General features: G+C 46.9%; 1 protein-coding gene across 3 annotated transcripts; it reads right to left on the reverse strand.

The window, feature by feature from the left end:
• Positions 1-226: 226 nt before the first annotated feature.
• Positions 227-26436, reverse strand: CPZ (carboxypeptidase Z). Of its 3 annotated transcripts, none has more exons than XM_039361544.1 (10): positions 26301-26436; positions 17210-17584; positions 13580-13789; positions 12132-12328; positions 10959-11120; positions 9199-9357; positions 7503-7638; positions 5400-5539; positions 2576-2675; positions 227-699 (listed from the first exon to the last, which is right to left on the reverse strand). In XM_039361544.1, the coding sequence occupies exons 1-10, from the start codon at positions 26416-26418 to the stop codon at positions 362-364; spliced, it is 1935 nt and encodes a 644-aa protein (XP_039217478.1). In that variant the 5' UTR covers positions 26419-26436; the 3' UTR covers positions 227-361. The 3 variants fall into 3 exon arrangements, with proteins under 3 accessions (XP_039217478.1, XP_039217479.1, XP_039217480.1); XM_039361545.1 differs by lacking the exon at positions 26301-26436 and adding an exon at positions 19533-19671; XM_039361546.1 differs by lacking the exon at positions 26301-26436 and adding an exon at positions 18875-19007.

Genomic DNA, 26436 nt, shown 5'->3' on the forward strand with positions numbered 1-26436 from the left:
CCAATGGTGTTCAAGTGGTTGTTGTTGTTGTTATTATTATTATTATTCCTGGAAATGTCAAAAGGGATCACAAACTTTAAAGCACACTCTCTAGTCGTTGAGAAATAATCAGTCTGGTGACTAATGACATTGGAAGGAGGAAAACACCGTAATATGGAAACAACCACTACATTGAGTTTTTTTAAAAATTTTAATACATAGCAAATTTTAATGCAGAGGAGAAAACGAAATGCAGGAAAGGATAAGAGAAGCCATGTTAGATCAACAGAGTCCCATTCCATTCCAGTTCTGGGCCAGGTAGCAATGGAAATACCACTGGGAACCACCAGCGTAGCCGGGGACGGGCGCAGGATAAAATAGTTCAGCTCTGCTTCAGCAACCACAAAGGTTTCTGCTGATTCAGAGAACTGAAATATGGCCACCACCAAGGCTTCTCCCTTGCCCCGACTGATCGCTCTTCGTTCTTCCTTAACTCTGTCCGGGCATGAGGATCAAAGTCTTCCAAAGGGTCATAGGCCCGCCTCGCGGGAAGTTTTCTAAACTTTCCGTTGACGGCTTGCAGGATGAAGTCGACCCGACCAGCTCTTATCATCTTTGCAGGCAAAGTCACCTTCTTCAGGACTTTACTGTAGCCCCTGGCCTGGGCACTCACGATGTAGGTGCCAGGGGGCAGAAGTCTCCAATAATCTCCGTCATCCGCTAAAATGAAACAAAAAACAACCGTATGTCAACGCTGCAAATATTGTATATTCTTGCTTTTGACAATATGCAGAATTGTCTGGTAAATAGGGGGTTAATAAAGAGCAGAAGGGGCGTTGGGGGTAAAGCCCGGGAAAGAAAGAGGAAGAAAACATTTGACCTTCACACTAATTGGATAATGTGAGATATGACGGCTAATTTAGGGAGGGAACATGCTGATAATTGAACTGCTCAGAGGAAGAGAACTTAGATCCTAGCATCCCTCCGTTGTGCCTGTGCCGACATTTTGTAACAATAAAAGACTTTTAGGAAAATCAATGCCTGGAAGTTCTTTGGAATGTTTCATTAGCTGGAACCACAACACCGTACCATCTCAATTTAAAGGACAGGGATAGTCCAATTTGAACTTCTGGGACATTCGTTCCGGTTTTACTTTGCCTATGGCAGAACCCAAATTCGGGGCTTTGAACTTACCTTCTTTCGTCTTTAAAATTCTGCTTATACAGTAGTGGCCAAAATTGTGGAAACCTTTTGGGAAAAGTGTACAGTAGAAGCAGTAACCACCTTTGGTTAAGTTTCCACCCATTTTTCTTCTCATTTCTTTATAACTGTAGCCTTGCTCACTTAAGAATACTATTTTACATCGTTTCTGGGCAACCAGTCAACTCTTTGCACCATTACTTTTAATTTTATTACATTTTATTACATTTTACAAGCTCACTGAATGAAAGAACACAAAAAACCCCCCCACCAACTTGATAGCGATCATATAACACACTGACCAATGTCCTCCTCTCAGCTTCAATACAGGACATCAATAACTGGATCCTACTGTGATCTGATTGGCTCATTGGCAAAAGAAGAGGACACCTGATTGGCTCTCTAAAAGCTCATGCTCATTGGCTACAGTCAGATGAAGGAAAGCTACCTGAGATCAACCTAAGCAAGTTGTGCTTCCTTTTTCTGGTTATTCAGCTATAACTTTTCATAGGATACAGTACAGACAATTGAACAAACTTTGTTGCATTACATTCTTGATTAAATTATCTTTCCATTGATATATAATTTTATGGTACTATTCCCCCCCCCCCAAAAAAGTGGTGTTATTAGCCATCAGACCTCAAAAAATACACTTTTCCCAAAAGGTTTCCACAATTTTGGCCCCTATTGTATGTATCACCGAATTACTAATGGATTCAGTTATCATGTTGTCTATTGAGCGCTTGTTTGTGAAAATAGAAAATTAATAAAACATTTATTTAAAAAATCAAATAAAATTCTGCTTGGAACCACGGAGGCTAAAATACAGGTTGCTCCTTGACTTACAACGGTTCCTTTAGCGACCGTTCAAAGTTACAACGGCGCTGAAAAAGGGGTCTTAGGACCGTGTTTCAAAGTTGTGACTTTTGCAGCCGCCCCATCGTCACCCGACCAACATTCGGACGCTTGTAGAACATTATCCAAGGCTGAAAGTGCACTTAAATAATTTATTGATCAACAAATGAGGGAACACTGTGTAATGAGATATGAAAGAGGCAGAGAGAACTCTGTGTTGGCTCCGGATAGGGCGCTTAAATCACGAAATCAAGCTGCTTGGAGTTTTCAAATGTGCTCATCAAGAGAGGTCTGCGTTGCTGGATTACTGGAGATACTAACATAAGATATTTCTGGAATGTGTTTTAATTCTGTGGTTGTTTCCCCCCCCCCCTTTTCAAAGGTAACATTTATTGTTTTTGGATTTTGTAAGTGGAATAAGTTGGGATGCAAAAATAGGTGAATCAATCAACACAATAGTTTGTTTTCCAGGCGAAAGGTTGCGTAACATTCCAGAGGGGAAAAATCTAAACCCAAAAGTTTGCTTCTCCAAATTTGTTACCTGTAAGAATATCGTGGCGGATGCCTTTCACTGAAATCCGGGCGTTCTTGATTGGGTTTCCAAATTTGTCAGATACAATTCCTTTTATGCCACGGTGAACCTGCCCAGAATCAGAAGAAGGTGATTAAGTCGTGATTCTTTTATGTTCCTTCCTCATTTCTCTTCACACCCATCATCCATTTCCTACTCTAAGAGGTTGTGTGGGCTTCCCTTTGCTGTCCAACCGATTTAATGACAGAATTCTAGTTCATGAATGCTAAAGTCTTAAGAAATGGCTGTGATATGTTCCCTTGCTGTTTTTAGTAGCCCCCCCCCAAAATTGATATTGTCTTCAACATGGGGAACTGTATTATGGGGTCACGGCATTAGAAAGGTTGAGAATCATTGGTCTATTCTATTGGCTTTCAAAAGCCAATAGAATAAAAGGGAGTAGCACAGCTAAGGAAAAGGGGAAAAAAATGGCGGACTGCGTTGTTTAGCGACCCCCGTGAAATGGTCGTTCGACCCCAAATGGGGTCCCGACCCACAGGTTGAGAACCCCTGCTCTAAAAGAAGGCAAATGACTAGTTTTCTGCAAGGAGTATAAATCCTTCCATTCCCCACTATCCAATCAGAGCTGAAGAAGCTTCTGGGATGAGAAGCGAAACGTCTTCAAAGAAAAACAAAGGAAATCCAGTTGCCTCCTGAAAAGGGGACATTATGAGTGCAGGAGAAATTCTGTCTGGTCTTTGCCAGGCACCCAGTCTTTGGGACGAGATTGGCATTGCCTGCAAATTTTACCAGCTGAAGATGTATCATTGTGCACAAAATCTCCCTGTCTCTAGGGCAATGGAAAAAAAAAAAAGGAAAAAAAAAAGAGAGACAAGCCATTTGAACAAGGGGGTGTGAAATGAGCCCGTGATCCTTTTGCTTAATCTTGTTGCTTTTAAGTCTGATTGCTCCCTGGGGAGGTGAGGTCAGGGCTGATGGGGTGGGTGGGATAACAGCCGACGACTATATACAATAGGAGTGGGTTGGCACAGTCACGGCTAATATAGGATTCCCCCCCCCCTCTCTGAGGCTTCAAGTAGACGTAATCCACTTCCATTTGGATTTACGGAACAGATTAGCTGAAGACAAGCTTAAAACCAAACGGAATCCTATTTTATTGAAAGGTAAAAGCACGAGCTGGATTTGCGGCTGCGGAAAGCGTTTCAATTGTCTGAAAAGCCATGTTCTGGGTGAAAGAGACTGGGAACAGTTGCTAGAATTGGGTATGTCTAGTTTAACGAAGAGAAGGACAAGGGGGGACATGATAGCAGTCTTCCAATCTCTCAGGGGCTGCCCCAAAGAAGAGGGAATCAAGCTATTTTCCAAAGCACCTGAAGGCAGGACAAGAAGCAACGGGTGGAAACTCATCAAGGAGAGAAGCAACCTAGAACTAAGGAGAAACTTCCTGACAGTGAGGACAATTAATCAGTGGAACAGCCTGTCTCCAGAAGCAGTAAATGCTCCAACACTGGAAGTTTTTAAGAAGAAACTGGACAGCCATTTGTCCGAAATGGTGTAGGGTTTCCTGCCTGAGCAGGGGGTTGGACTAGATGACCTTCAAGGTCCCTTCTAACTTTACTACTATTACTTAGCAAAGATGGTCTTGTGTCCCTTCGGTGGAATTGGTGGCGGTTCCTGCTCTGATCACCTTTTTAGAAAACTCAGCTGGGCTGGTGACTCCAAAAGCTCTCAGAGGAGAACCTCCAGACAGAACTTATTAGGTAAGACAGATGAAAATGTCCACCAGAGAAGACAAACTGAGATCCAGGAAGATGGATGGATGGATGGCCTTTCCAAGTCCCTACAAATGCTTCTATTTTTAGGGCAGCAAAACAAGGAAATTATTATGCGGACAATCATATGAAGTCTATCCCAAAGGTGTTTTTTCAAGAGGCAACTGGACTTTTTCTTTGAAGACATTTCGCTTCTCATCCCAGAAGCTTCTTCAACTCTGGCTGGATGGTGGGGAAGGGAAGGATTTATATTCCTTGCAGACAGCTGGTCATTTGCCTTCTTTTGGAGGGTCGTTGAGGCCACGTGGAGCTTTGTCTGTGTCCTCAGGGTCCCCTGAGTGGTGCAAATGGGGGTGGACCTTCTTGGAACTGCTGAAAGGACGGTGTGGTAGACTGGAGATAGAGGATGTCATATCCCTCCCCTCTGTTGAGGGAGAGCTGTACAATTTTGACAATTTTGACTTTGACCCTTCTTTCAAACCAGCGGTCCTCTCTGTCCAAAATGTGGACTTGTCTTCAAAAGAGTGGACTTTGTCTTTTAAATACATCACAGTCCTTTCAACAGTTCCAAGAAGGCTCCACACTCATATTCTATTCTATTCTGTTCTGTTCTATTCTATATTCTATTCTATTCTATTCTGTTCTGTTCTGTTCTGTTCTGTTCTATTCTTTCCATATTCTATTCTATTCTATTCTATTCTATTCTATTCTATTCTATTCTATTCTATTCTATTCTATTCTATTCTATTCTATTCTATTTTCTATTCTATTCTATTCTATTCTATTCTATTCTATTCTATTCTATTCTTTCCATATTCTATTCTATTCTATTCTATTCTATTCTATTCTATTCTATTCTATTCTATTCTATTCTATTCTATTCTTTCCATATTCTATTCTATCCTATCCTATCCTATCCTATCCTATCCTATCCTATCCTATCCTTTACATATTTTATTCTGTTCTGTTCCCACTGACTGCAAATGTGAACAAACTCTTGTTTTGGTGGAGACGTCTGTGACAGAAAGAAGAGAGAAGTCGAGGGGAAAAAAAAGAGGTACCATTTCCATGAATTTCAAAAGGGCCTCCTTGTTCTCGTGCCACAGTTTGTACAGCTCATCAGGCAAAGGGAACTTCTCGCATCCAAGCTCCAAAGTAATTTCAAAACAGTTTGTGTGGAGATAATTAAAATCTGCCATTCCTGGAAAAAGAAGGACACTAAAAGGCTGATCAATCGATACCTTTTAAGCATGTCTTTATCCAAACTATTTTTTAAAACGGGAATAATAAAATTGGGGAAACAATTCTGAATTGTAAGTGGCATAACATTAGTAGCATACGCAGTTCACTCACAAGCACATAAAAATTAAAGCGCTTGTGGATATGCCTGATCTTCAGGGCATGCTGTGGAGGGATAATGCTACACAATCTACCACATCAGAGGCGCTGAGATTGTGCATCTGAATGGCGGAGTTACAAATGGTACATCAACAACGCACGCTGTGTAAAAGATTTTCTGAACTACCTGCCTTTAGGTTTTAAAAAGAGTGTCGGGCACACACCACGGGGGAATAAATTTACACCGCCAACTGGTATTCAAGAACGATTCGAAAATAAGCTAAGGCTGGCTTAAGTCACACCCAGTTCCAAATGTGCACAAAGGTGGTCCTCGACGTATGAGCACAACGGAGACCAAAATCACGTGACCCCCGGGGATGCTGCAATCCGTCATAAATATGAGTCAGTGGCCAAGCGTCTGAATTCTGATCACGTGACCGCAGGGATGTGGCAATGGACATTAGTGTAAAAAACGGTGCTAAGTTCCTTTTTTCAGAGCTTTGAACGGTCACTAAACGGTCACTAAATTGCAAGTAAGGATTATCTAGAACAGATACCACAAATAAGACACACACACCCAGCGCCTTCACAGCCAGGTCAGGAATCAGCTGGATCACTGCAAACACGCAGACAATGGCACCAGCCATGGGCCAGGCTCAGCCAAGCAGGGGATCCTCCAGTTGAAGGTCTGTTTTTTTAGGCAAGCATCTACAACAGACGACCCCCAGCCTTTGGGCCAACAGGGACCAGTTCCGTGGAGGGAGGTTTTTCTGCGGACCGGAGAGTGTGTGGTTTTGTGTACTGCCTGCATCCCGCGGATGGGGCTTGTGCGGACCAGTTGTTGGCATACTGCGGCCTGGTACCGGTTCACAGACCGGGGGTCTACAAAACAGACTGGTCCACAGACCCTGGTCTACAAAACATTGAGGGGTTTCCCCCCCCCTTCTGAAGTCATCAGAAAGTTTCTTGCTGGACCCGATTAGCCCTCCTTTGCGATCATCGTGAGGCTGGTTTTGCTGCCTGCCCAAGATGTCGGAAATGGAGTTGGTCGGTCGCAGGCTCTCGTATGCAGCAGCCAGACTGTCTTTTGGTTCGGGGGGCCTTGTAAATTATGCATGCCTGCATTAACACAACCAGCAAGACATATGGGTTTTTCGATGGCTATGGCTCCACCGAGGTAGCCCCCGTTTTTAAGTGGTAGGTTTTCTCTCTCACTTATGGAGCGATGACGTGCACTTCCCCCCTTCTCCAGGCGTTTTCCTCCTACGGCCAGTTAGAAAACATATATATATATATCCAAATATCTTTTTCTGACAAAGAATTAAAGAATTAAATTGGGAGACTAAGATGGCCATTTTGAGCTCATTCTGCTCTCGTCAGTTAGCCACACCCTTTATGGGATTAGAACCTGGGCAGTTTACATACTATGCAGTGATCTAGTTGGGGGCTGCAAGGCAAAAGAGATTGTAAAAAGTAAAACTGCAGTATAGCAGTTAAAAAATGTCAAGGTTTTCTGAGGTTTTCGCGGGTTCAGGCTGGTGTTTTCAGCTTCGTGCTTCGAGCAGCAATGTGTGGTCTTAGCTGTTTCTTCCTTTTAACTGCCAGTGGGGGTATGAACTGATTGGGTGGGAGCTAAGACCACACATTGCTGCTCGAAGCACGAAGCTGAAAACATCAGCCTGAAGATGACGAATGGGACTTCGTCGAAACGTCGCCAAGACACTTCCAATTTTATGCGGGAGAAAACCCGAACAACCAAAGACCTACATATATATATATATATACACATACATACATACATACATACATATATATATAAGTTTTACCTCCGGTAAAGCTGTACCACTCAGCCCCATTGATGATGCCTCCTCGTTTCACGAAATTTCCACCACAACGCATTTCTGATTTGTCCGAGATTCCAGGATGCGCGTCTGCGTAGGTTTTAGAAAGGAGCTTGAACATCTAAAATGAGATTAATTAAATTTGCTTTGTAGATCAAACTCCGGTATGTTCCGTGCATTCAGTTCACAGTGCTGGGCTGCCTTCGAGAAGTCTCCCAAAGCCACGGGACCCTCAGCTGACCTACAGCCCCAGGCAAAGCTCTGGCTTCTGCAGAAAGAAAAGCTCTCACTTCAGATCCCAAAGGGGCTGTTTTTTCAGGAGGCAACTGGAGTTTCTGGTTTTTCTTTGAAGACGTTTCGCATCTCATCCCAGAAGCTTCTTCAGCTCTGGCTGGATGGTGGGGAACGGAAGGATTTATACTCCTTGCAGACAGCCGGTCATTTGCCTTCTTTTAGAGAGTCGTTGAGGCCACTTGGAGGCTTATCTGTTTCCTCAAGGTCACCTGAGCGGTGCAAATGGGTGTGGAGCCTTCTTGGAACTGCTGAAAGGACTGTGTGGTAGACTGGAGGTAGATGGTATCGTATGCCCCCCTCTGTTGAGAGAAGGCTGTTCAATAATCCTCCCAGTGGCCTCAACAACAGGAAATGTTCCAGAGGGAGGGAGCCACCACGGAGAAGGCCCTTCTTCTGGGTCCCACCAACTGGACCTCCTTAAAGTGGGGGACCCATAACATCCTCTGACTCCCTGCTATAGTGGGTCAGATGGATATAACTGGGAAATGATGGTCCTTCAAAATAACAGGGAGGGAGCCACCACGGAGAAGACCCTTCTTCTCCAGATGGACCTCCTTAGCAGATGGGACCCCCAACATTCCTGGCCTCCCCGCTCTAGTGGGTCAGGTGGACGTGACCAGCGAGAGACGGTCCCTCAGATAACCTGGTCCCAAGACATGAAGGGCTTTCAAGGTGACAACCAGCATCTTGAATTGCACCCGGAAGCAAATCAGCAAGCCAGGCAGCTCTCTGCAGGAGAGGTGACACATGGGCATACTGAGCGCTGCACAAAACTATGCAGGCCACTGCATTTTGCACCAACAGGAGCTTTTCAAGGGCAGCCCTATGTAGAGCATCCCATTTTTCTCCTTTCTTTGTGGGTAAATGTTGTGGTCTGTTCACAACCCCAGAGACTGGGGAGCAGAAGATGAATTGGGCCATGGAGTGGTCAGCCAGAATAGCCCCCACCTCCCTACTAAAGATATGGCTCTTTGACCAGGCTGTTGGCAAGGACCACCGCCCCCTCCCTTCTTCTTCTTTCTCTTTTGTTCCACTTGATGTTGTTCCTTCTTGGGTTTTTTTTGGGGGGGGGTGTTTCCTGTGTGTTTTCTCATTTTAATTTTCTAAAACTCTATAAACTGTCCCCGGGAGTCGGGTGGCCAATTAATTTAATTAGAAGTACATCAATGAATATTTGCTTGCCGTTTGTTGGATTCCATCCTCGTGAAACGGCATCGTTTGGGAATGGCGAGTGAAGCCTAATTTTTTTAAACAGGGGGAGGAAAAAAATGAGACAGAGGGCTCCACTTTGGCAAAAAAATGAAAAATATGCATCCTTTCTTTTCCTCGTTCCTATTATCTTTATATTTTAGTCGAGTATTTTAAAACCATATTCCCGTGGCGTTACCTTCTCATCCGGGGTTGGAGAAAACATCTTATCTTCCGTAGGGTGGACGGAGTAATCGTAAGGATAAGAAACGACCAAATCGCCCCCATGCAGACTGGCAGACAGCACAAATGGCACAGACTTCATCCATTTCATCACTGCTTTGGTCTCTGGGGCCACCTGAAAATTGGGTTCAAAAGGATCACAGGAAGAAAGGATGGCTAAGGATGCTTCAAAGAGCCCTGGTGGCACAGTGGTTAGAAGGCGGTATTGCAGGCTGACTCTGCATTCTACAGCTAGCAGTTCGATCCTGACTGGACCAAGGTCGACTCAGACGTCCAACCTTCTGAGGTCGGTAAAATGAGGACCCAGATTGTTGGGGGTCATAGGTTGACTCTGTAAACCACTTGGAGAGGGCTGTAAAGCACTGTGAAGCGGTATGTAAGTCTAAGTGCTTTTGCGAACTATTATCTATCTATCATCTATCTGTCTATCTCTCTGTCTCTCTTCTGTCTATCTACAATATCTGTCTATCACTATCTATCTATCGCTCTATCTATCTATCTATCTATCTATCTATCTATCTACCTCAAGATTCATGATGGTGCAGTGGTTAGAATGTGGTATTGCAGGCTAGTTCTGCCCACTGCCAGGAGTTCGATCCTGACCAGCTCAAGGTTGACTCAAGCTACCATCCTTCCGAGGTCGGTAAAATGAGGATCCAGATTGTTGCGGGGGGGGGGCAAATAGGCTGACTCTGTAAACTGCTTAGAGAGGGCTGTAAAGCATTGTGAAGCAGTATATAAGTCTAAGTCAGGCATGTCAAACTCATGACGTCATATCATGATGTATCGCAATGTATCGCGATTTTTTCTCCATTGCCGGCAATGGGGTGGGCACGGTTTCAGTGTGACGCATCTGGCCTGTGGGCTGGCAGTTTGACATGCCTGGTCTAAGTGCTATTGCTAACTATCATCTATCTATCTATCTATCTATCTATCTATCTATCTATCTATCTATCTATCTTCTTTCTCTCTCTTCTGTCTATTTACAATCTCTCTCTCTCTCTATATATATACACACACACACACACACACACACACACACACACACACACACACATATATATATATATATATATATCAAGAGCCATGAGGGTGCAGTGGTTAGAATGCAATAGTGCAAGCTAACTCTGCTCACTGCAAGGGATTCGATCCTGAGAAGCTCAAGGCTGACTCAAGCTTCCATCCTTCTGAGGTTGGTAAAATGAGGACCTAGATTGTTCGAGGGAAAATGCTGACTCTGTAAACCGCTCAGAGAGGGCTGTAAAGCACTGTGAAGTGGTATATAAGTCTAAGTGTTATTGCTATTCAGAAATGCCCATTGATATAAAATATAGGGAGGTGGGCTCTAGATGGCTTTAAAAGAAAACCTGAGCCCCAGTACGAGTTGCGACGGTCTGTGAAATTAAAAATGGGTCATTTTAAGATTTGCTAGTTAAAAATTTGTACTGGAACAACCACCGCTTTTTCCTACATTAGGGATCCAGTGTTGGACTTTGGAATAGTGGACAGACAGAACAATTAAGCAGTGGAACAACCTGCCTCCAGAAGCGGTGAATGCCCCAACACAGGAAGCTTTTAAGAACAGACTGGACAATCCTTTGTCTGAAATGGTAGAGGGTTTACTGCTTGAGCAGGGGGTTGGACTAGATGACCTTTTCCAACTCTGTATTTTTTATTTTGATAGACTCTACCCTGTGTGTGCTTGCAGTTTCCCACCTTGCCCAGCCAGTAAGATTGTGGAATAGGGAGGTGATCCATCCGAGCCCCTCGGATCTTTGCAAGTCTGTAAGCTTCAGAGGTCAAATCTGGGAAATTCCTGTTGAGATCGAGATTCTGAGCTGTTTGCCTCCCGTTGATCCACCCGTTATAGCCGGCGCCCTGTTAGCAGAGGAACAAGCGAGAATTCAGAGGGTAGCCTGAAAGAATGGATGCCCTGAAACATTCATTCTACCACAAAGGGATTTTGATGATTGTGTCACATAATACACGGCTAGGTTGTCCACTGCGACTCCAAGGTGCCTCTCACAGTGACCTGGGTCCAAAACAGTCACTGTGAGAGGGACCTTGGAGTCCCAGCGGACGATCACTTAAACACGAGCCAGCCTTGTGCGGCAGGAGCCAGAAAAGCTAACGCCTCCCGTTGTACAAACAGAGGCACAGGATCAAAATCACATGAAGTATTAACACCTTGGTAAGACCCACGGCCTGGAACACTGCATCCGGTTTTGGTCACCACCTTACCAAAAAGATGTTGAGACATTGGAAAAAGGGCAGAGAAGAGCAACTAAGACGATTGAAGGCCTGGAGACTAAAACATACGAAGAACGGTTGCAAGATTTGGGTTTGGCCAGTCTAGAGAAAAGAAGGACGAGGGGGGACATGATAGCAGTCTTGCAGCATTTGAGGGGCTGCCACAAAGAAGAAGCAGTCTTCTATTCTCCAAAGCATCTCAGGGCAGGACAAGAAACAATGGATGGAAACTGATCAAGGAGAGAAGCAACCTGGAATGAAGGAGAAACTTCCTAACAGTGAGAACAGTTAACCAGGGGAACAACATGCCTCCAGAAGTTGTTCTGGAGGCAAGCTGTTCCACAGGTTAATTGTTCTAACTGTCAGGAAAATTCTCCTTAGTTCTAGATTGTTTCTCTCCTTGATTGGTTTCCATCCGTTGCTTCTTGTCCTGCCTTCAGGCGCTTTAGAAGTAGCCCATGAAATCTTGGCCAGGCCACTGACCATAAAATCGGTCTGGAGATATTTTTTTCAAACTCCAATCAGTTCCAAAGGGGCTAATTAGGATGTCTTTATGAGGCTCTCTCTCTCCTGGCGAACCCACCTTGGCTGATTTCAAAAGGGACGTAAGAACTTTTGGATCCCAATTGGGACGCTTACCTCTTCGGCGGCCAGTTCGTATCCGTCTGGGTTCATGGAAGGCAGAAGGTGAATCCGAGTGTGGTTGACCAGGGTCTGGATCCTGGTGTTGCCCAGAAGATACTCAGAGCACAGATACTGGGCAAGGTAGATCAACATCTCTCGCCCCACCACTTCGTTTCCGTGCATGTTGCCGATATACTTCACTTCCGGCTTGACTGTGGAGAGAGACGAGTCAGGACAGGCTTCGTCAGAAGACCTTCCTGATACTCAAAAAGGACAGCCAGTGGTGGGATTCAGCAGCTAATTTTTTTTTTTGTTGACTTCGGCGAGTCGGCTGATGCCTTAGCCCTTTTTCACAAGGCTCAGAACGGACTGCCGGAAGTACATGGATGCCACTTCCTGAAGTCCGTTCTGAGATGGGGAGGCCTCCCAAACAGCCAACTTTTCTGCCAGTGGCCTCTGATCAGCTTGGCTTCAGCTGCCCTGCCCAAATGGCCCCCTCCCCAACTGGCAGGACGGTGGCCCGCCATTAGGACTCAACATCTGGCAAACAGATGTCAGAGTGCCTCAGTCCATCAAGAGCCCAGGACAGGGAGGCTGCACCGTCCATATTCCCCAGCTGACTTCTTATCCCCAGCCAAGGCTTCTGGCACTATACTCAGCGCCTCCCTCCCACCCCACACACAACTGTGTTGCTGTCCTTTGCAGAGGCAAAAGAAACAACAGCTTTCTGAGAAGGAAGCAGCAGGCCAGGGTGGAAGAGGCTGGAAAGGAACAGAAGAAGAGCCAAAGAGGAGGAGGAAGGGGAGAGGGGGATAAGGAGGGGGAGGAAGGGGAGGGGGAGGAGGGGGGAGGAGAAGCAGGAAGAGGAAGTGGAGGGGAGGAGAAAGAGGAGGAGGAGGAGAAGCTGGAAGGGGGGGAAGGAAGAGGAAGAGGGGGGGAAGGAGGAAGAGGAGAAAGAAGAGAAGAAGGAAGGGGGAAGGAAGAGGAAGAGGAGAGTGAGGAGGAGGAAGAAAAAGAAGGGAAGGAGGAAGAGGAGGGGAAGAGAGGGAGAAGGAAGGAGAAGCAGGTACAGGAGGGGGGAGGAGCAGGAGCAGAAAAAAGAAGAGGAGAAAGAGGAAAGGGAGGAGGAGGAGGAGGAGAAGCTGGGGAAGGAGGGAGAGGGGAAGGAAGAGGAAGAGGAGGGGAAGGAAGAAGAGGAGAAGGAAGGGGGGAAGGAGAGGGAAGGAAGAGGAAGAGGAGAGTGAGGAGGAAGAAGAAGAAAGGAAGGAGGAAGAGGAGGGGAAGAGAGGGAGAAGGAAGGAGGAGCAGGTACAGGAGGGGGGAGGAGCAGGAGCAGGAAAAAGAAGAGGAGAAAGAGGAGGAGGAGGAGGAGGAGGAGGAGGAGAAAGAAGAGGAGGAAGAGGAGGGGAGGGGGAGACCAGAGGTGCAGGCGAATGCCTTGCAAGCATCCTTGTCTTGCTCACGCAGTTCGTGGTTCCCGGGGCTGGTGGAGAACTCAATCACAAAGAGGTCTTTTCCTTCAAAGCTGCGTCCAATGCTGGACAATCGGGCGATGTGGGGACATCTGGAGACCACCTTCTTCAAAACTTTCACCATTTGCGGGAAGGAGTGGTGGGCGAACTGAATGGAGGCTGGAGCTTCCCTCAGGGCCTCCTCAGCAAATTCTATTTCCCCTTCAGGGAGGCAAGGTGGGTTGAGATTCAAAGCCACGGAGGTAGATCACGGTTAGTTAGCCGTTCACAAACAACAGCCCGTTGCCCCTGCTAGCCAAGCTGGGACAACCTTAACCAAGAGCCACCCTGAGATCAACCTGTACTCAAAACACCCGGAGTCCTAACCATCATGTTGCATACTTGCACACGACCCAACCAGGGTTTGGAGAAAGGGCGTTGTCTTGGGGAGAGGAGTAGGGAATTCTCCCTTCTCTATCAAGGGTGATATCCCCCCGTGGGGATAGGAGTTTTAGACTCCTTTGGAAGTTTAAAATTTAAAAATTTAGCAGTAGACCAAATAAACTGAGTCCAATTACTTGCTACCAACTCTCAGCTACTGGAAGATAATCCACCAAAAGGAGAGAGACTGTACCTGCCTAAGAGCCAAAATTGCACGTCTGGTCACTGGGCGAGATCAGTCAAGACTGGGGATCTCGTGGTCCAGGACGGGCATGGCAACTTTGGCTGACTGATCTGATTGGGCAGGAATACAGTCTCAACCCATTGGTGGATTCTCCGTCTCCAGTGCTGGAGAACAGGATCCCACCGAAGAATGGGATCCCTCTGAAAGCCGGATGATTTCATGGCAGGGGAACAAAACTGGACTCTCCCTTCTTACGTCTCATCCTTTAAAATGCCAACCCATCCCACTGCGACTCACATGAAAACCACATCTTCTCAGCCACCTACAAACAACACAACCAAGATCTCAGACATTCTTCTTTAAATCAATAAGCAGGTGCATTTTATTGGGTTCAGATACCTCAGTGCCCCATACGGTAATCTGTGCTTTGGCTTCGGATGTCATACGAACCCATCCATGCGGTTTGTAAACCATGCTTTCTGACTTGACGCGACACGTGAATCCATTGAACCTTGCTTAACAAAGGCAAGGCTTGGTTAATTCTCAGTATTTCAGATCTGTCATCTGGATCTTAGGTTTGGGGGGCAGGGATGGGTGGGAGGGAAAAAATGGAAAAATTGAAGGCCACATCTCGATCCCACATGAGACGGAGGAAGAACCTCTGAGCAACAAGGACCAGCAGAACCCAAATCGTAATTTGGATTTCATTTGGTACCTCAAATTTCTGTCATTTTCTCCAGAAACAGTGCCAAAGAACATGGAATATGTATTTATCTATTTTCTTTAATTCTTCTTCTTCTTTTCTTTTTTTTTTGCAAGGAGGATTTACTAACTGATCTATGATTTAGTAGGAAAGATTGCAACGCGAGCCTTCGCCGAGGAGAATGTGATAGCTCCCCCTTTTTTAATTAAATAAAATTCTGTGGCCATTTGTCAAAAAAAAAAAAAAAAGCAAAGCTTGGTATGAGGTATAAACTTAGCCATTAGGCTGCAAAGGAATCCCACAAGAGATTTTTACATATATGTATGTGTGTGGTGTGTGTAAACACAGACATGCACACAGACACACATAAGTAGTAAATCTCTAGTTTCACGAAGAGAACTGGATAGACCAGGGGTAGGCAACCTTGCCTCTTTTAGGACTCGTGGACTTCAACTCCCAGAATTCCTGAGCCAGCCATGCTGAGGAGAAAGGGAGCGTTTCCAAGCTGAGCCATGATGGCTCAGGAATTCTGGGAGTTGAAGTCCACCAGTCATAAAAGAGCCACGGTTGCCTACCCCTGGGATAGACACTAAAATAAATTTCTAAGACATTGGTGAGACAATAAAGTTGACTATAGAGAGGCTGAGGATATTGGAGAAGGGGGGGGACCTCTCCCCTGAGCATTCAGCCAAGGTGGAGCAGAAGGCAGTGAGTATGTCCAAATGGGCATCTTCAAAGGGCCAAGCAAAGATCCTTCAGTAGCCATTTGGGGCTTTAAGGAATACGGCCATGCTGGGTTAAAAAAATGGAGGAACTTACTTAGATTTGACTCGGAGTTTGTTCCTCCCCACCCCAAAAGACCCCAACAGCCTCTAGATCAGAGGTCCCCAACCTTTTGGGCACCAGGGACTGCTTCCATGGAGAGAGGTTTTTCTGCGGACTGGAGGGTGCGTGGTTTTGTGTGTTGCCTGCATCCCGTGGATGGGGCTTTGCTTGTTTGTGCGGACCGGTTGCTGGCATGCCGTGGCCCGGTGCTGGTCCACGGACCAGGGCTTGGGGACCCCTGGCTCTAGATACTTCAACAACATTGCTTGTTCAACCCGGGTCAAGAATGGAATATATATCAACTGCATATTGAGGTCATTCCTCAAAGTTGGTGTTACAGGAGGGGGAAGAGTATTAATTTCCAGAAGATCCCTCAAAAGAAGAGCTTTGGGCCCATCCTGCCTCCCACTTCTTCCTGATCATTCCCTAAAATGCTTCTGGTCCTGTTCAGTGGGTCCTGATTGGGTTATTAAAAGAAAAGTTGTTGGAGAGGGCATGTGGAAACGTGTTATTCTGCGCCCGTTTACAGGCACTGGGACCCATTGGGATTTTGCTAACCAAGCTGAAGGAGCTCTCCATCCTTCGTCCCTCACTAGACGTGGTTATTCCATTTCACAACTGGTTTGCAATGATTGGACGGGCTGGTGCTACTTCAAGATGAGTTGGCACCAGCTAAATCAATAAGCAGTCAATTGGTACAATGGCCAACAGCTTAACCCCTAATTGTCCCAAAGGTGCTTTCTCAGGAGGCAACTGGACTCCCTTGTTTTTCTTTGAAGACGTTTCACTTCTCATCCCAGAAGCTTCTTCAGCTCTGACTGGATGGTGGGGAATGGAAGGATTTATACTCCTTGCAGACAGCTGGTCCTTTGCCTTCTTTTAGAGCGTCGTTGAAGCCTTTACCTCATTCTCAACATGGACTTATCCCCAACCGCCTGCGCCCATCTCCAACTGTGAAGGGACCCAAGACAGAAAATATCCTGCAGCCAAGAAGCTCCACACCCATTTGCACCACTCCTCAGGTGACCCTAAGGACACAGGTGAACCTCCAAGTGGTCTCAACAACTCTCTAAAAGAAGGCAAACGACCAGCTGTCTGCAAGGAGTATAAATCCTTCCATTCCCCACCATCCAGCCAGAGGTGAAGAAGCTTCTGGGATGAGAAGTGAAATGTCTTCAAAGAAAAACAAGAAAGTCCAATTGCCTCCTGGAAAAGCACCTTTGGGACAACCATGATCTGGATGACGGGGAATCTCCATAGACCTTTAATACCTGATTGTTGACCAAATTCTCAGATTTCCTTCTTAAAGAGTTAAGGTTGGCAAGTCAGTTGACCAAATTCACCTTGGGAGTCAACTTGAGTCAAGTCAAAGTCAACTCCCTAGATTCAAGGATTCAAACTAAATCTTGGCGTCCAGTCAAAATCACTTCTGGAAGGAACTACATTGAGTCTTCCCAAGCATGGAGACCCACCTGGCTTGGCCTCTTACCTCGCAGCTTCTCCAGAGGATTGAAGCATCCTTCCGCTTCGCCCACAAAGAAGCGGTCGCAGTCCAGGAAATACGGCCAGGCCATTTCAATTGCGTCGAAGGCAGGCAGGCAATTTTTTCTCAGGGTTTCGCACACCCTTCGACAAGGCTTGACGACCGTGCCGTTATCACACTTCGGAGCCATAATGGAGCAACTCAAGATTCGCAGGTCAGGATTGCATTCTCCCTGTAGCAGGTTGTGAAGGACACTCACCAAGACGTATTCGGAACTGAATTCAATCGCCTCTCGGGTTTTCTGATCCAGTAAATTGGGATACGTCGTTTTTGAATAAGATACATCATTACAAGAGCCCAAGCCGATGTCCACGCAGTTTTCTGGAAGAAAGGAGAAGCTATTAATAATCGATCAAGAACTACCTGGAAGCAGACAAAGACTAATGACGAGAATTATCGATACGTTTCCAATGGTTTGCCAGATGCTGGTGTGTCCGACGGTGTGAGTTTGGGAGTTGATCTTATTCACAAGAAACATTATTTAACCAATAAAACCACAAGGTCTGGAGAATTCTCTGAATCGTTGTCATGGTTCCGACGGATGAAACTCTTCAAAGAACTTCGAGGCATTGTTTACCTTAAAGAATCTTTATTCGAGAAGCATGGCATTGGCACTTACATAATCGAAGCCAAAAACTAAATTCCCCTCCCCTGAGCACATAGTATCAAAGCACAATTCCCTCCTCCAATTAACAGTCATAAATCACATTCTCCAATTAGTTTGAAATGCAGACTCTCCCTCCAGTTCTCCAGCCGGCCATTTCTTATCATCTCTTATTTCAAAAACCTTGATTCTCATACTGGTTACAGTATTGTTATGTCTAACTAAACTCCCATGGACATTCCTCCCACCCTCCAGTATCATCTAATTCTAACTCTAATTCTAAGAGTAAAACATAAGAATGTGCATCTCCATATGTTGACAAAGCAAAAACATCCAATGTTAGCAGCATTGACAATTATGTAATCAAGACAACTCGGACAGGCACTGCACTCCACCCTCTGACCAGGTGCCAAACAGTGTGGCTTTTGTGGTCCAGGCCTTCTTCTCATTCTCCAAGTCTTCTTCCTGCCTTCCATTGAGGACCTGTTTACAGAAAGAGGGCTATGACAATATCTGCAGATGCCCTCACATTCTGGGCACAAACTGTTTCAACTTCTACCTTCAAAATGACACTATAGAGCAAGGGTCTTCAAACTTGGCTCTTTTATGACTTCTGGACTTCAACTCCCAGAATTCCTCAGCCAGGCGTGCCTGGTTGAGGAATTCTGGGAGTTGAAGTCCACAAGTCATGAAAGAGCCAAGTTTGAAGACCTCTGCTATAGAGCATTGCATAATAAAACAACTAGACACAAGGATAGTTTTCCCCCCATGCTATCACTCTGCTAAACAACTAATTCCCACAACACTGTCAAACTATCTAGTAAGGCTGTATTACTGCGTTAATATTATTATTATTGTCATTTTCATATTACCTATCAACCAAACTACTTATGACTATAACTTTGTTGCTTGTATCTTACAATTTATATCGTTTTTATTTAGTATCCTAGTATGATTTATGTTGATGGCTTATTTTAGTATCCTATGACTATCCCTAATTGTTGTACCTTATGATTTATGATGAATGCATTGTTATGATGACTGTGATCAGGATTTATCACTTATTGCTTGAATGTACACTGATAGCTTTTGCACCGGAGACAAATTCCTTGTGTGTCCAATCACACTTGGCCAATAAAGAATTTCTATTCTATTCTATTCTATTCTATTCTATTCTATTCTATTCTATTCTATTCTATTCTATTCTGTTCTGTTCTTTATTACATTCTTCATTATTCTATTCTGTTTATTCCATTCTTCATTATTCTATTCTATTCTATTCTATTCTATTCTATTCTATTCTATTCTATTCTATTCTATTCTATTCTATTCTATTCTATTCCATTATTCTATTCTATTCCATTCCATATTCTATTCCATATTCTATTCCATTCTATTCCACTCCACTCCATTCCACTCCACTCTACTCTACTCTACTCCATTCCATTCCATTCCATTCCACCTATCTCCATCTTGACAGGGCTTCAAGGGTGCTGTCCAATTGCTAGTGCTGACCTTCTGGGCTGGGCACACAGGAGTATCCTGTGATCAGACATCCTGGGAACTACTCTTGCTGTGTTCTCAGACTGATCATGCAATACTTGTTTTTCTCCCTTCAAAAGAGCAAACTTGCTACGACTGGATCCATGGGAAAAGACTGCCCACCTGGCACATTCCTTGGCATGCCCAAATAAGACACCTATAACTTTGGAATAACAGAACAACAGAGTTGGAAGGGACCTTGAAGGTCTTCTAGTCCAACCCCTTGCTCAAGCAGGAGACCTTTACAGAACAACAGAATTGGAAGGGACCTTGGAGGTCTTCTAGTCCAACCCCCTGCTCAGGCAGGAGACCCTATACCATTTCAGATCAGTAGTTGTCTCATCTCTTCTTAAAAGCCTCCAGTGTTGGAGCACCCACAACTTCTGGAGGCAGGCTGTTCCACTGGTTAATTGTTCTCACTGTCCGTAAATTTCTCCTTAGTTCTAGGTTGCTTCTCTGCTTGATCAGTTTCCATCCGTTGCTTCTTGTCCTGCCTTCACGGGCTTTGGAGAAGAGCTTGACTCCCTCTTCTTTGGGGCAACCCCTGAGATATTGGAACCCTGCTTATCATGTCACTCCTCTTCATTAAACGACACAGCGGAGTGAGTACTTAAGCAATTCTTCCTCAGCCTGAAGTCTTCTACTGTGAGCAAATTCCGTTTGGTGGCAGAGAGAACAGCTGCCAGAGTCTTCCGTTTCCTCCCCTGTTGCTAAATTTCATGAAAAGATAGGCAGGGGAGTCGGTGCTGCATTCCAGGCTGATACCTCCTCCCTTTCCCACTGATCAATTATTTCTGATCCCCCATACTCTCCACTCTGAGTGGAGACTACTGAGGGGGAAGCTTTCTCGTTTGGCCAGCAACCAGGAGCATCCCAGGACTGGGCACGCTTCCACCCGGTCAAAGCTACGCCATTCCCATCAGTGTTAGTACTTTCAGGGGATTGGCTTTTGAACCAGAAGGAGAAGCCGAACCTCCGGAAGCGGAGCTGAAACAAAGCATGGATCTCTGCTCCCCTCTAGTGGGAAACATTTTCTCAGAGAGATTCAAAAGTGATTTCCCTATTTTATGAGGATGTGAATGAAAAGAAGCTGGACCCTGTTTGGGCCTTTCAGGTGTGCCTTTGAGCGTATTCTTAATTTCACTTTTAACTTACTTAACGTAGACTAGGGGTAGGCAACCTTGGCTCTTTTATGACTGGTGGACTTCAACTCCCAGAATTCCTCAGCCAGCATGGCTCAGCTTGGAAACCTCTCCCTTTCCCCTCAGCATGGCTGGCTCAGGAATTCTGGGACTTGAAGTCCACGAGTCATAAAAGAGCCAAGGTGGCCTACCCCTGGCCTAAGTCCTCCTGTTCTAAGCGGTGAGCTTCCTAGACCAGGGGTAGGCAACCTTGGCTCTTTTATGACTGGTGGACTTCAACTCCCAGAATTCCTAAGCCAGCATGGTTCAGCTTGGAAACCTTTTCCTGCCCCCTCAGCATGGCTGGCTCGGGAATTCTGGGAATTGAAGTCCATGAGTCATAAAAGAGCCAAGGTTGCCTATCCCTGGCCTAGACTAACCTAACCTATCCTAACAGTGAGAACAATTAACCAGTGGAACAGCTTGCCACCAGAAGTTGTTGGTGCTCCATCACTGGAGATTTTTAAGGACAGCTACCTGTCTGGAATAGTATAGGGCACGGGTGTCAAACTCGCTGCGTCATGTGACATATTGTGACTTTTTTTGCGTTGCCAGAGCTGGCGTGGGCGCAGTCTCCGTATGATGCAACCGGCCTGCGGGCTAGCAGTTTGACACCCCTGATATAGGGTCTCCTGCTTGAGCAGAGGGCTGGACTAGAAGACCTCCAAGGTCCCTTCCAGCTCTATTTTGCCCCGATGATGGCAAGAAAAGTCGTAAAAATGGGGGGGGGGAAACTCACTTTTAAAATTTCTCACTTAGCTACCTAAATTTGGGGGCTTCAATTGTGCTCCTACGTCAAGGCCTGCTTGTAATGAAAAAGTTATTCAACAATGACGGACGGTGCCCCACACACACTCCGTGTAACCCAGGGGTAGACAACCTTGGCTCTTTTATGACTGGTGGACTTCAACTCCCAGAATTCCTGAGCCAGCCATGCTGAGGGGAAAGGGAGAGGCTTCCAAGCTGAGCCAGGCTGGCTCAGGAATTCTGGGCGTTGAAGTCCACCGGTCATCAAAGAGCCAAGGTTGCCCACCCCTGAATGGACGGGAGCTAAGAGGGTCAAAGCACATAGAGCATCATCAGAGAGCATGGAAACTCAGCTTTGGGGAAGACAGGGGATATTTGGGGCACCCGAAAGAGATTTACCCTGAGCATCAGACTCTGGAATGCCTCTCAGACACACCAAGAAATTAAACCAATATGTCTGACGTTATTTTTCGCTTGCTTTAATTCTGCACTTCTTTCTCTTCCCAGGGTGAAGAGCAAGCATGCGGCAGACCATGAACAGACCACAAACTAACCATAGCTGTGACTTGAAAACTCTGTAACTTAAAATGGGGGGAGAGGGAAACGGGGAGGGGTGGTGGTGGGGAGGGTAGCACAATATGAGTGTCTTGCAGCAAGTTAAGTTGCTTGAGCCAGACTAAGAGAATTGCAAAGGATCCTTATCGCAACTAGACTGTCTTCCATTGAGGACCTGTATATTGTACAGGTCAAAAAGAGGGCTGTGAAAATATCTACAGACCCCTCACATCCTGGACGTAAACTGTTTCAGCTTCTTCTCTCAGGATCCTGCTATAAGGCATTGCATGCCAAAACAACTAGACATAAAGTTTTTTTTTTCCCCGTGCCATCACTCTGCTGAACACTTAATTCCCACAGCACTATCTCGTTTCTCATCTTTTCCAATCTTCTCACCTTTCCTTCTCCTGTTGGATTCTTAAGATTTATCAGTTGCTCTTTGTAACTTATGATTAATGATTGTAACTATGGTTTATGACCTATGGCCTATTACTTGCTGGTTATATGTACACTATGAGCTTATGCACTGGAGACAAATTCCTTGTGTGTCTGATCAAACTTGGCCAATAAAGATTTCTATCTATCTATCTATCTATCTATCTATCTATCTATCTATCTATCTATCTATCTACCTATCTATCTCTATATCTGTATATCTGTCTGTCTATCTATCTCTATCATTTCTGTATCTCTGTATCTCTATCTATCTATCTATCTATCTATCTATCTATCTATCTATCTATCACATCTCTCTACCTCTATCCATCCATCTATCTCTCTGTCTATCATCTGTCCGTCTCTCTCTGTCTACCTACCTACCTACCTATCTATATCGATTTTCTTTCTCCCTCTGTCTATATCTATCTATCTATCTATCTATCTATCTATCTATCTATCTATCTAGCTTTCTATCTATCTATCTATCTATCTATCTATCTATCTATCATCTATCACATCTCTCTATCTCTGTCTATCTATCCATCCATCTATCTCTGTCTGTCTAGCATCTGTCCGTCTGTCTGTCTGTCTACCTACCTACCTACCTATCTATCTATATCTATTTTCTCTCTCTCTGTATCTATCTATCTATCTATCTATCTATCTATCTATCTATCCATCTATCATCATCATCTATCACATCTCTCTATCTCTATCTATCCATCCATTGTCTGTCTATCATCTGTCTCTCTGTCTCTCTCTCCATCCATCCATCCATCCATCCATCCATCCATCCATCCATCCATCTCTCATCATCATCATCTATCACATCTCTCTATCTATCCATCCATCTCTGTCTGTCTGTCTATGACCCATCTGTCTGAGACTGAATAGGAAAGACATCCACTGATGTTCCATCAGGTGCCCCAACCATCCAGTACTTTGCAATAGGATTCATGGAAGTAAGTAAATAAGTAAGTAAGTAAGTAAGTAAGTAAGTAAGTAAGTAAGTAAATAAGTAAATGTAAAAATGAGAGAGAGGGGGGGGGAGGGAGGGAGCTGAGCTCTCCTCTATTGTTCTTTTCAAATGAGAGGCCCCATCCTGTCTCCTAAGGGTTGCCAAAGCCGTTGCCTTTCTCCTCCTCCAGGGCTACCAAGCTGCCCATCCCAGGAGGCCAGGCTGAAACAGAGAAGCGAAGCAGGGGGACACATGTGCCCGCCCTACCCCGACCTTCTGTGTGTGTGTGTGTGTGTGTGTGTGTGTGTGTGTGTGTGTGTGTGTGCCAGAGGTACCACTGTTGCTCTCCAGCAGGGGGGAATTGTCTTCCAAAGAGAAGGAGAAGCACAAACTCTTCAGGAAGCCATTGTGATTTCTGCTGCTGGTCAACCGCAATTAGATGAATGACCGGGAGGAATGGGGGGAGGGGGGGGGTAGAAGGGGGACTGTCCCCTTGGGTCCACCCAAAATGGGAGGAAACCCGTCCCCAAAGAGCTGCTTCGCTTGGCCTGCCCAGAAAAGGCAGACAAAGGAAAGGCAGACGACTCTCTCAGTCTCAGCTCATCCACTGGAAGTGACCGGGCTGAAATCCAAGGAAAGGCCCACTTTGGCCTCCCCCCCTTCCTCTGCCAAGCCATGGGAGGTGGAAGGGGGGGGGGGAAGGAAAACTGACCTCAAGCATCTTTGAAAAACCCCAGGGGCCCCCATTTACAGCCCAAAGGCTGGAGATGTGGTAGCTTGGATGGCAACCTCTTTTCCTGTTTGGTGGACTTGTAGAAATATAAAAAGTTTTTGGATTAAGATTTGGTGGAACATTCAAAGAATTTTTAAAAGAAAGATAAAGTTCACGCCACAACTATTTTTGTTGGGTGTTATTGTAGATCAGTGGTTCTCAACCTTTTTAATGACGCAACCCCCCCAACCAGTCGTAAGTCGAGGACTACTCAACTGGTGCAGCACCATTTGCAGAATGGGACTTTTGGCGGGCTCAGCAGGGCAGAGACAGCCTGGACAATTCCTATTGGCTTTGGAAAGCCAATAGAATTAGACTCTGTCCCCTCTCCCCCCCACCCCATTGAACTTTGCTTGTCAGAAGCAACGGTCATAAACAGGAGTCAGTTGTGCCAAAGGTCTGACTTTGCATCACCTGACCCTGGGGACGCTGTAAGGGTTGTAAGTGTGGGAAACAAGGTCCTCAGTCGCTTTTCTCACTGCTGTTGTAACTTCAAATGGTCACTAAATGAACGGTTGTGAGGACTATCTGTGTTCCTCCTCCTCCTCCTCCTCCTCCTCCTCCTCCTCCTCCCAATTTCCCTTCTTCTTCTCCTCCCAACTCTCTTCTAGCACTGATGATGTTACCTAGTTTGGGTAATGAAACGTCTGCAAGAAAACAAGGAAGCTCAGAGAGCACCAAGAATCCCACAGTTCTCCTCCATCTCCTCCATTTCCATCTCCTCCTCCTCCTCCTCCTCCCCCTCCTCCTCCTCCTCCTCTCTGCAAACCCCCCTCCCTTCTAGCACTGATGATGTTACCTCCTTGGGTCATGAAACGTCTGCAAGGAAACAAGCAAGCTCAGAGAGCACCAAGGACCCCACAGTTCTCCTCCATCTCCTCCATTTCCATCTCCTCCTCCTTCTCCTCCTCCCCTCCTCCTCCTCCTCCTCTCTGCAAACACCCCTCTCTTCCAGCACTGATGATGTTACCTCGTTTGGGTAAGAAACTGCGAGAAAACAAGGAAGCTCAGAGAGTAGCAAGCACCCCACAGTTCTCCTCCATTTCTAATTCTCCTCCTCCTCCTCCTCCTCACCCCCCATTGATCCTCTTCAACCACTTAATCTTAACCTCGCCGCTTCCGGCCCCACCAGGAGCCCCCCCCCACCGTGGGAAGCGCTGCGCCCTAGGAGCGAAGGGCGAATCCACGCGCCTCGGGGTAACGTCGCAGGATCCAATCCGGATGGGTCACCGGAGCTGGAGCCCATCCTCGGGGAAGGGGCCAGGTGGCATCCTGCTCCGCCCGGGGCCCAAGCAGATGCTGCGCTGGGCTGGGCTACTCTTGGGGCCTCTCCCCCCCGCCAGCTTGCCCCGGCTTTGCCAAGCCCCGGCCGGCCTTGCCCGTTCTTCCGCGGGGCTGCAAGGACCCGCGTGGGACCCCCTTCGGGGGCTCCTGCCTCCCTTCTGCCTCTTAGCCCACCCGTGAAGCGGCGGCAGGAAGTCGGGAGGGGGTGGAGAGGGGGTCGCAGTTCGGGACTTCGCCTCCCCTCCCCGGGCTGCTGAAAAGGTGGGGATCCCCTCTTTCCCACCCACCCCCCCTCGTCTGCCGGCTGGACCTGCTCTCTACCCACCCTCCCTCCAAGAATCGGGAAAAGTGCTCCCCACGCGGGGCAGGGTCCGACCTGGATGCTGGTCTCCGGAATCGCCCCTTCCCACGCAGCCCCAGCCCCCATGGGGCTGGGAGTCACTCGGGGCCCTAAAGACTACCCACCCACTCACCCACCCTGCAAAACTCGGGAAAAATGCTCCCACACGGGGCAGGGTCCGACCTGGAAGCTGGCCTCCGGGGCCGCCCCTTCCCACGCAGCTCCAGCCCCCATGAAGGGGCTGGGAGTCACTCGGGGCCCCGAAGACCACCCACCCACTCACCATCCTTCCACGACTCGGGAAAAGTGCTCCCACGCGGGGCAGGGTCCGACCTGGAAGCTGGCCTCCGGAGCCACCCGTTCCCACGCAGCTCCAGCCCCGACCAGGGGGCTGGGAGTCCCTCGGGGCGCCGAAGACCACCCACCCACTCACCCACCCTGCAAAACTCGGGAAAAGTGCTCCCACGCGGGGCAGGGTCCGACCTGGAAGCTGTCCTCCGGGGCCGCCCCTTCCCACGCAGCCCCAGCCCCGACGAAGGGGGCTGGGAGTTCCTCGGGGCGCCGAAGACCACCCCCCCACTCACCCACCCCCCCCACCTCGGCGGCTTTCCCCTACCCGGAGGAGCCGGTCCGGCCAGCGAGGAGGTGGCGGGCGCCAGGACGCCGATGGCCGCGAAGGCAGCCGCCAGCCACGCGTGCAGCCGCCGCCGCCAGCGCTCGCCGTGATGTGGCATCGTCCCTGGTCCGGCGAG

The sequence above is a fragment of the Crotalus tigris genome, unplaced genomic scaffold (genome assembly GCF_016545835.1).
Source record: "Crotalus tigris isolate CLP2741 ecotype Arizona unplaced genomic scaffold, ASM1654583v1 scf7180000019298.7629538967:1458412, whole genome shotgun sequence".
In the NCBI taxonomy this organism is placed as follows: Eukaryota; Metazoa; Chordata; class Lepidosauria; order Squamata; family Viperidae; genus Crotalus; species Crotalus tigris.

Bases quoted from the DNA above. Each gene is read 5' to 3' on its own strand.
- CPZ (XM_039361544.1), bottom strand. From the start codon at position 26,418: ATGCCACATCACGGCGAGCGCTGGCGGCGGCGGCTGCACGCGTGGCTG. The intron at 17,585-26,300 runs GTAGGGGAAAGC...CCTTTCTTCCAG, and splicing joins GGCCGGACCGGCTCCTCCGG to AAAACTGCGTGGACATCGGC. The intron at 5,540-7,502 runs GTAAAACTTATA...TTCTTTTTCCAG, and splicing joins GTGGTACAGCTTTACCGGAG to GAATGGCAGATTTTAATTAT.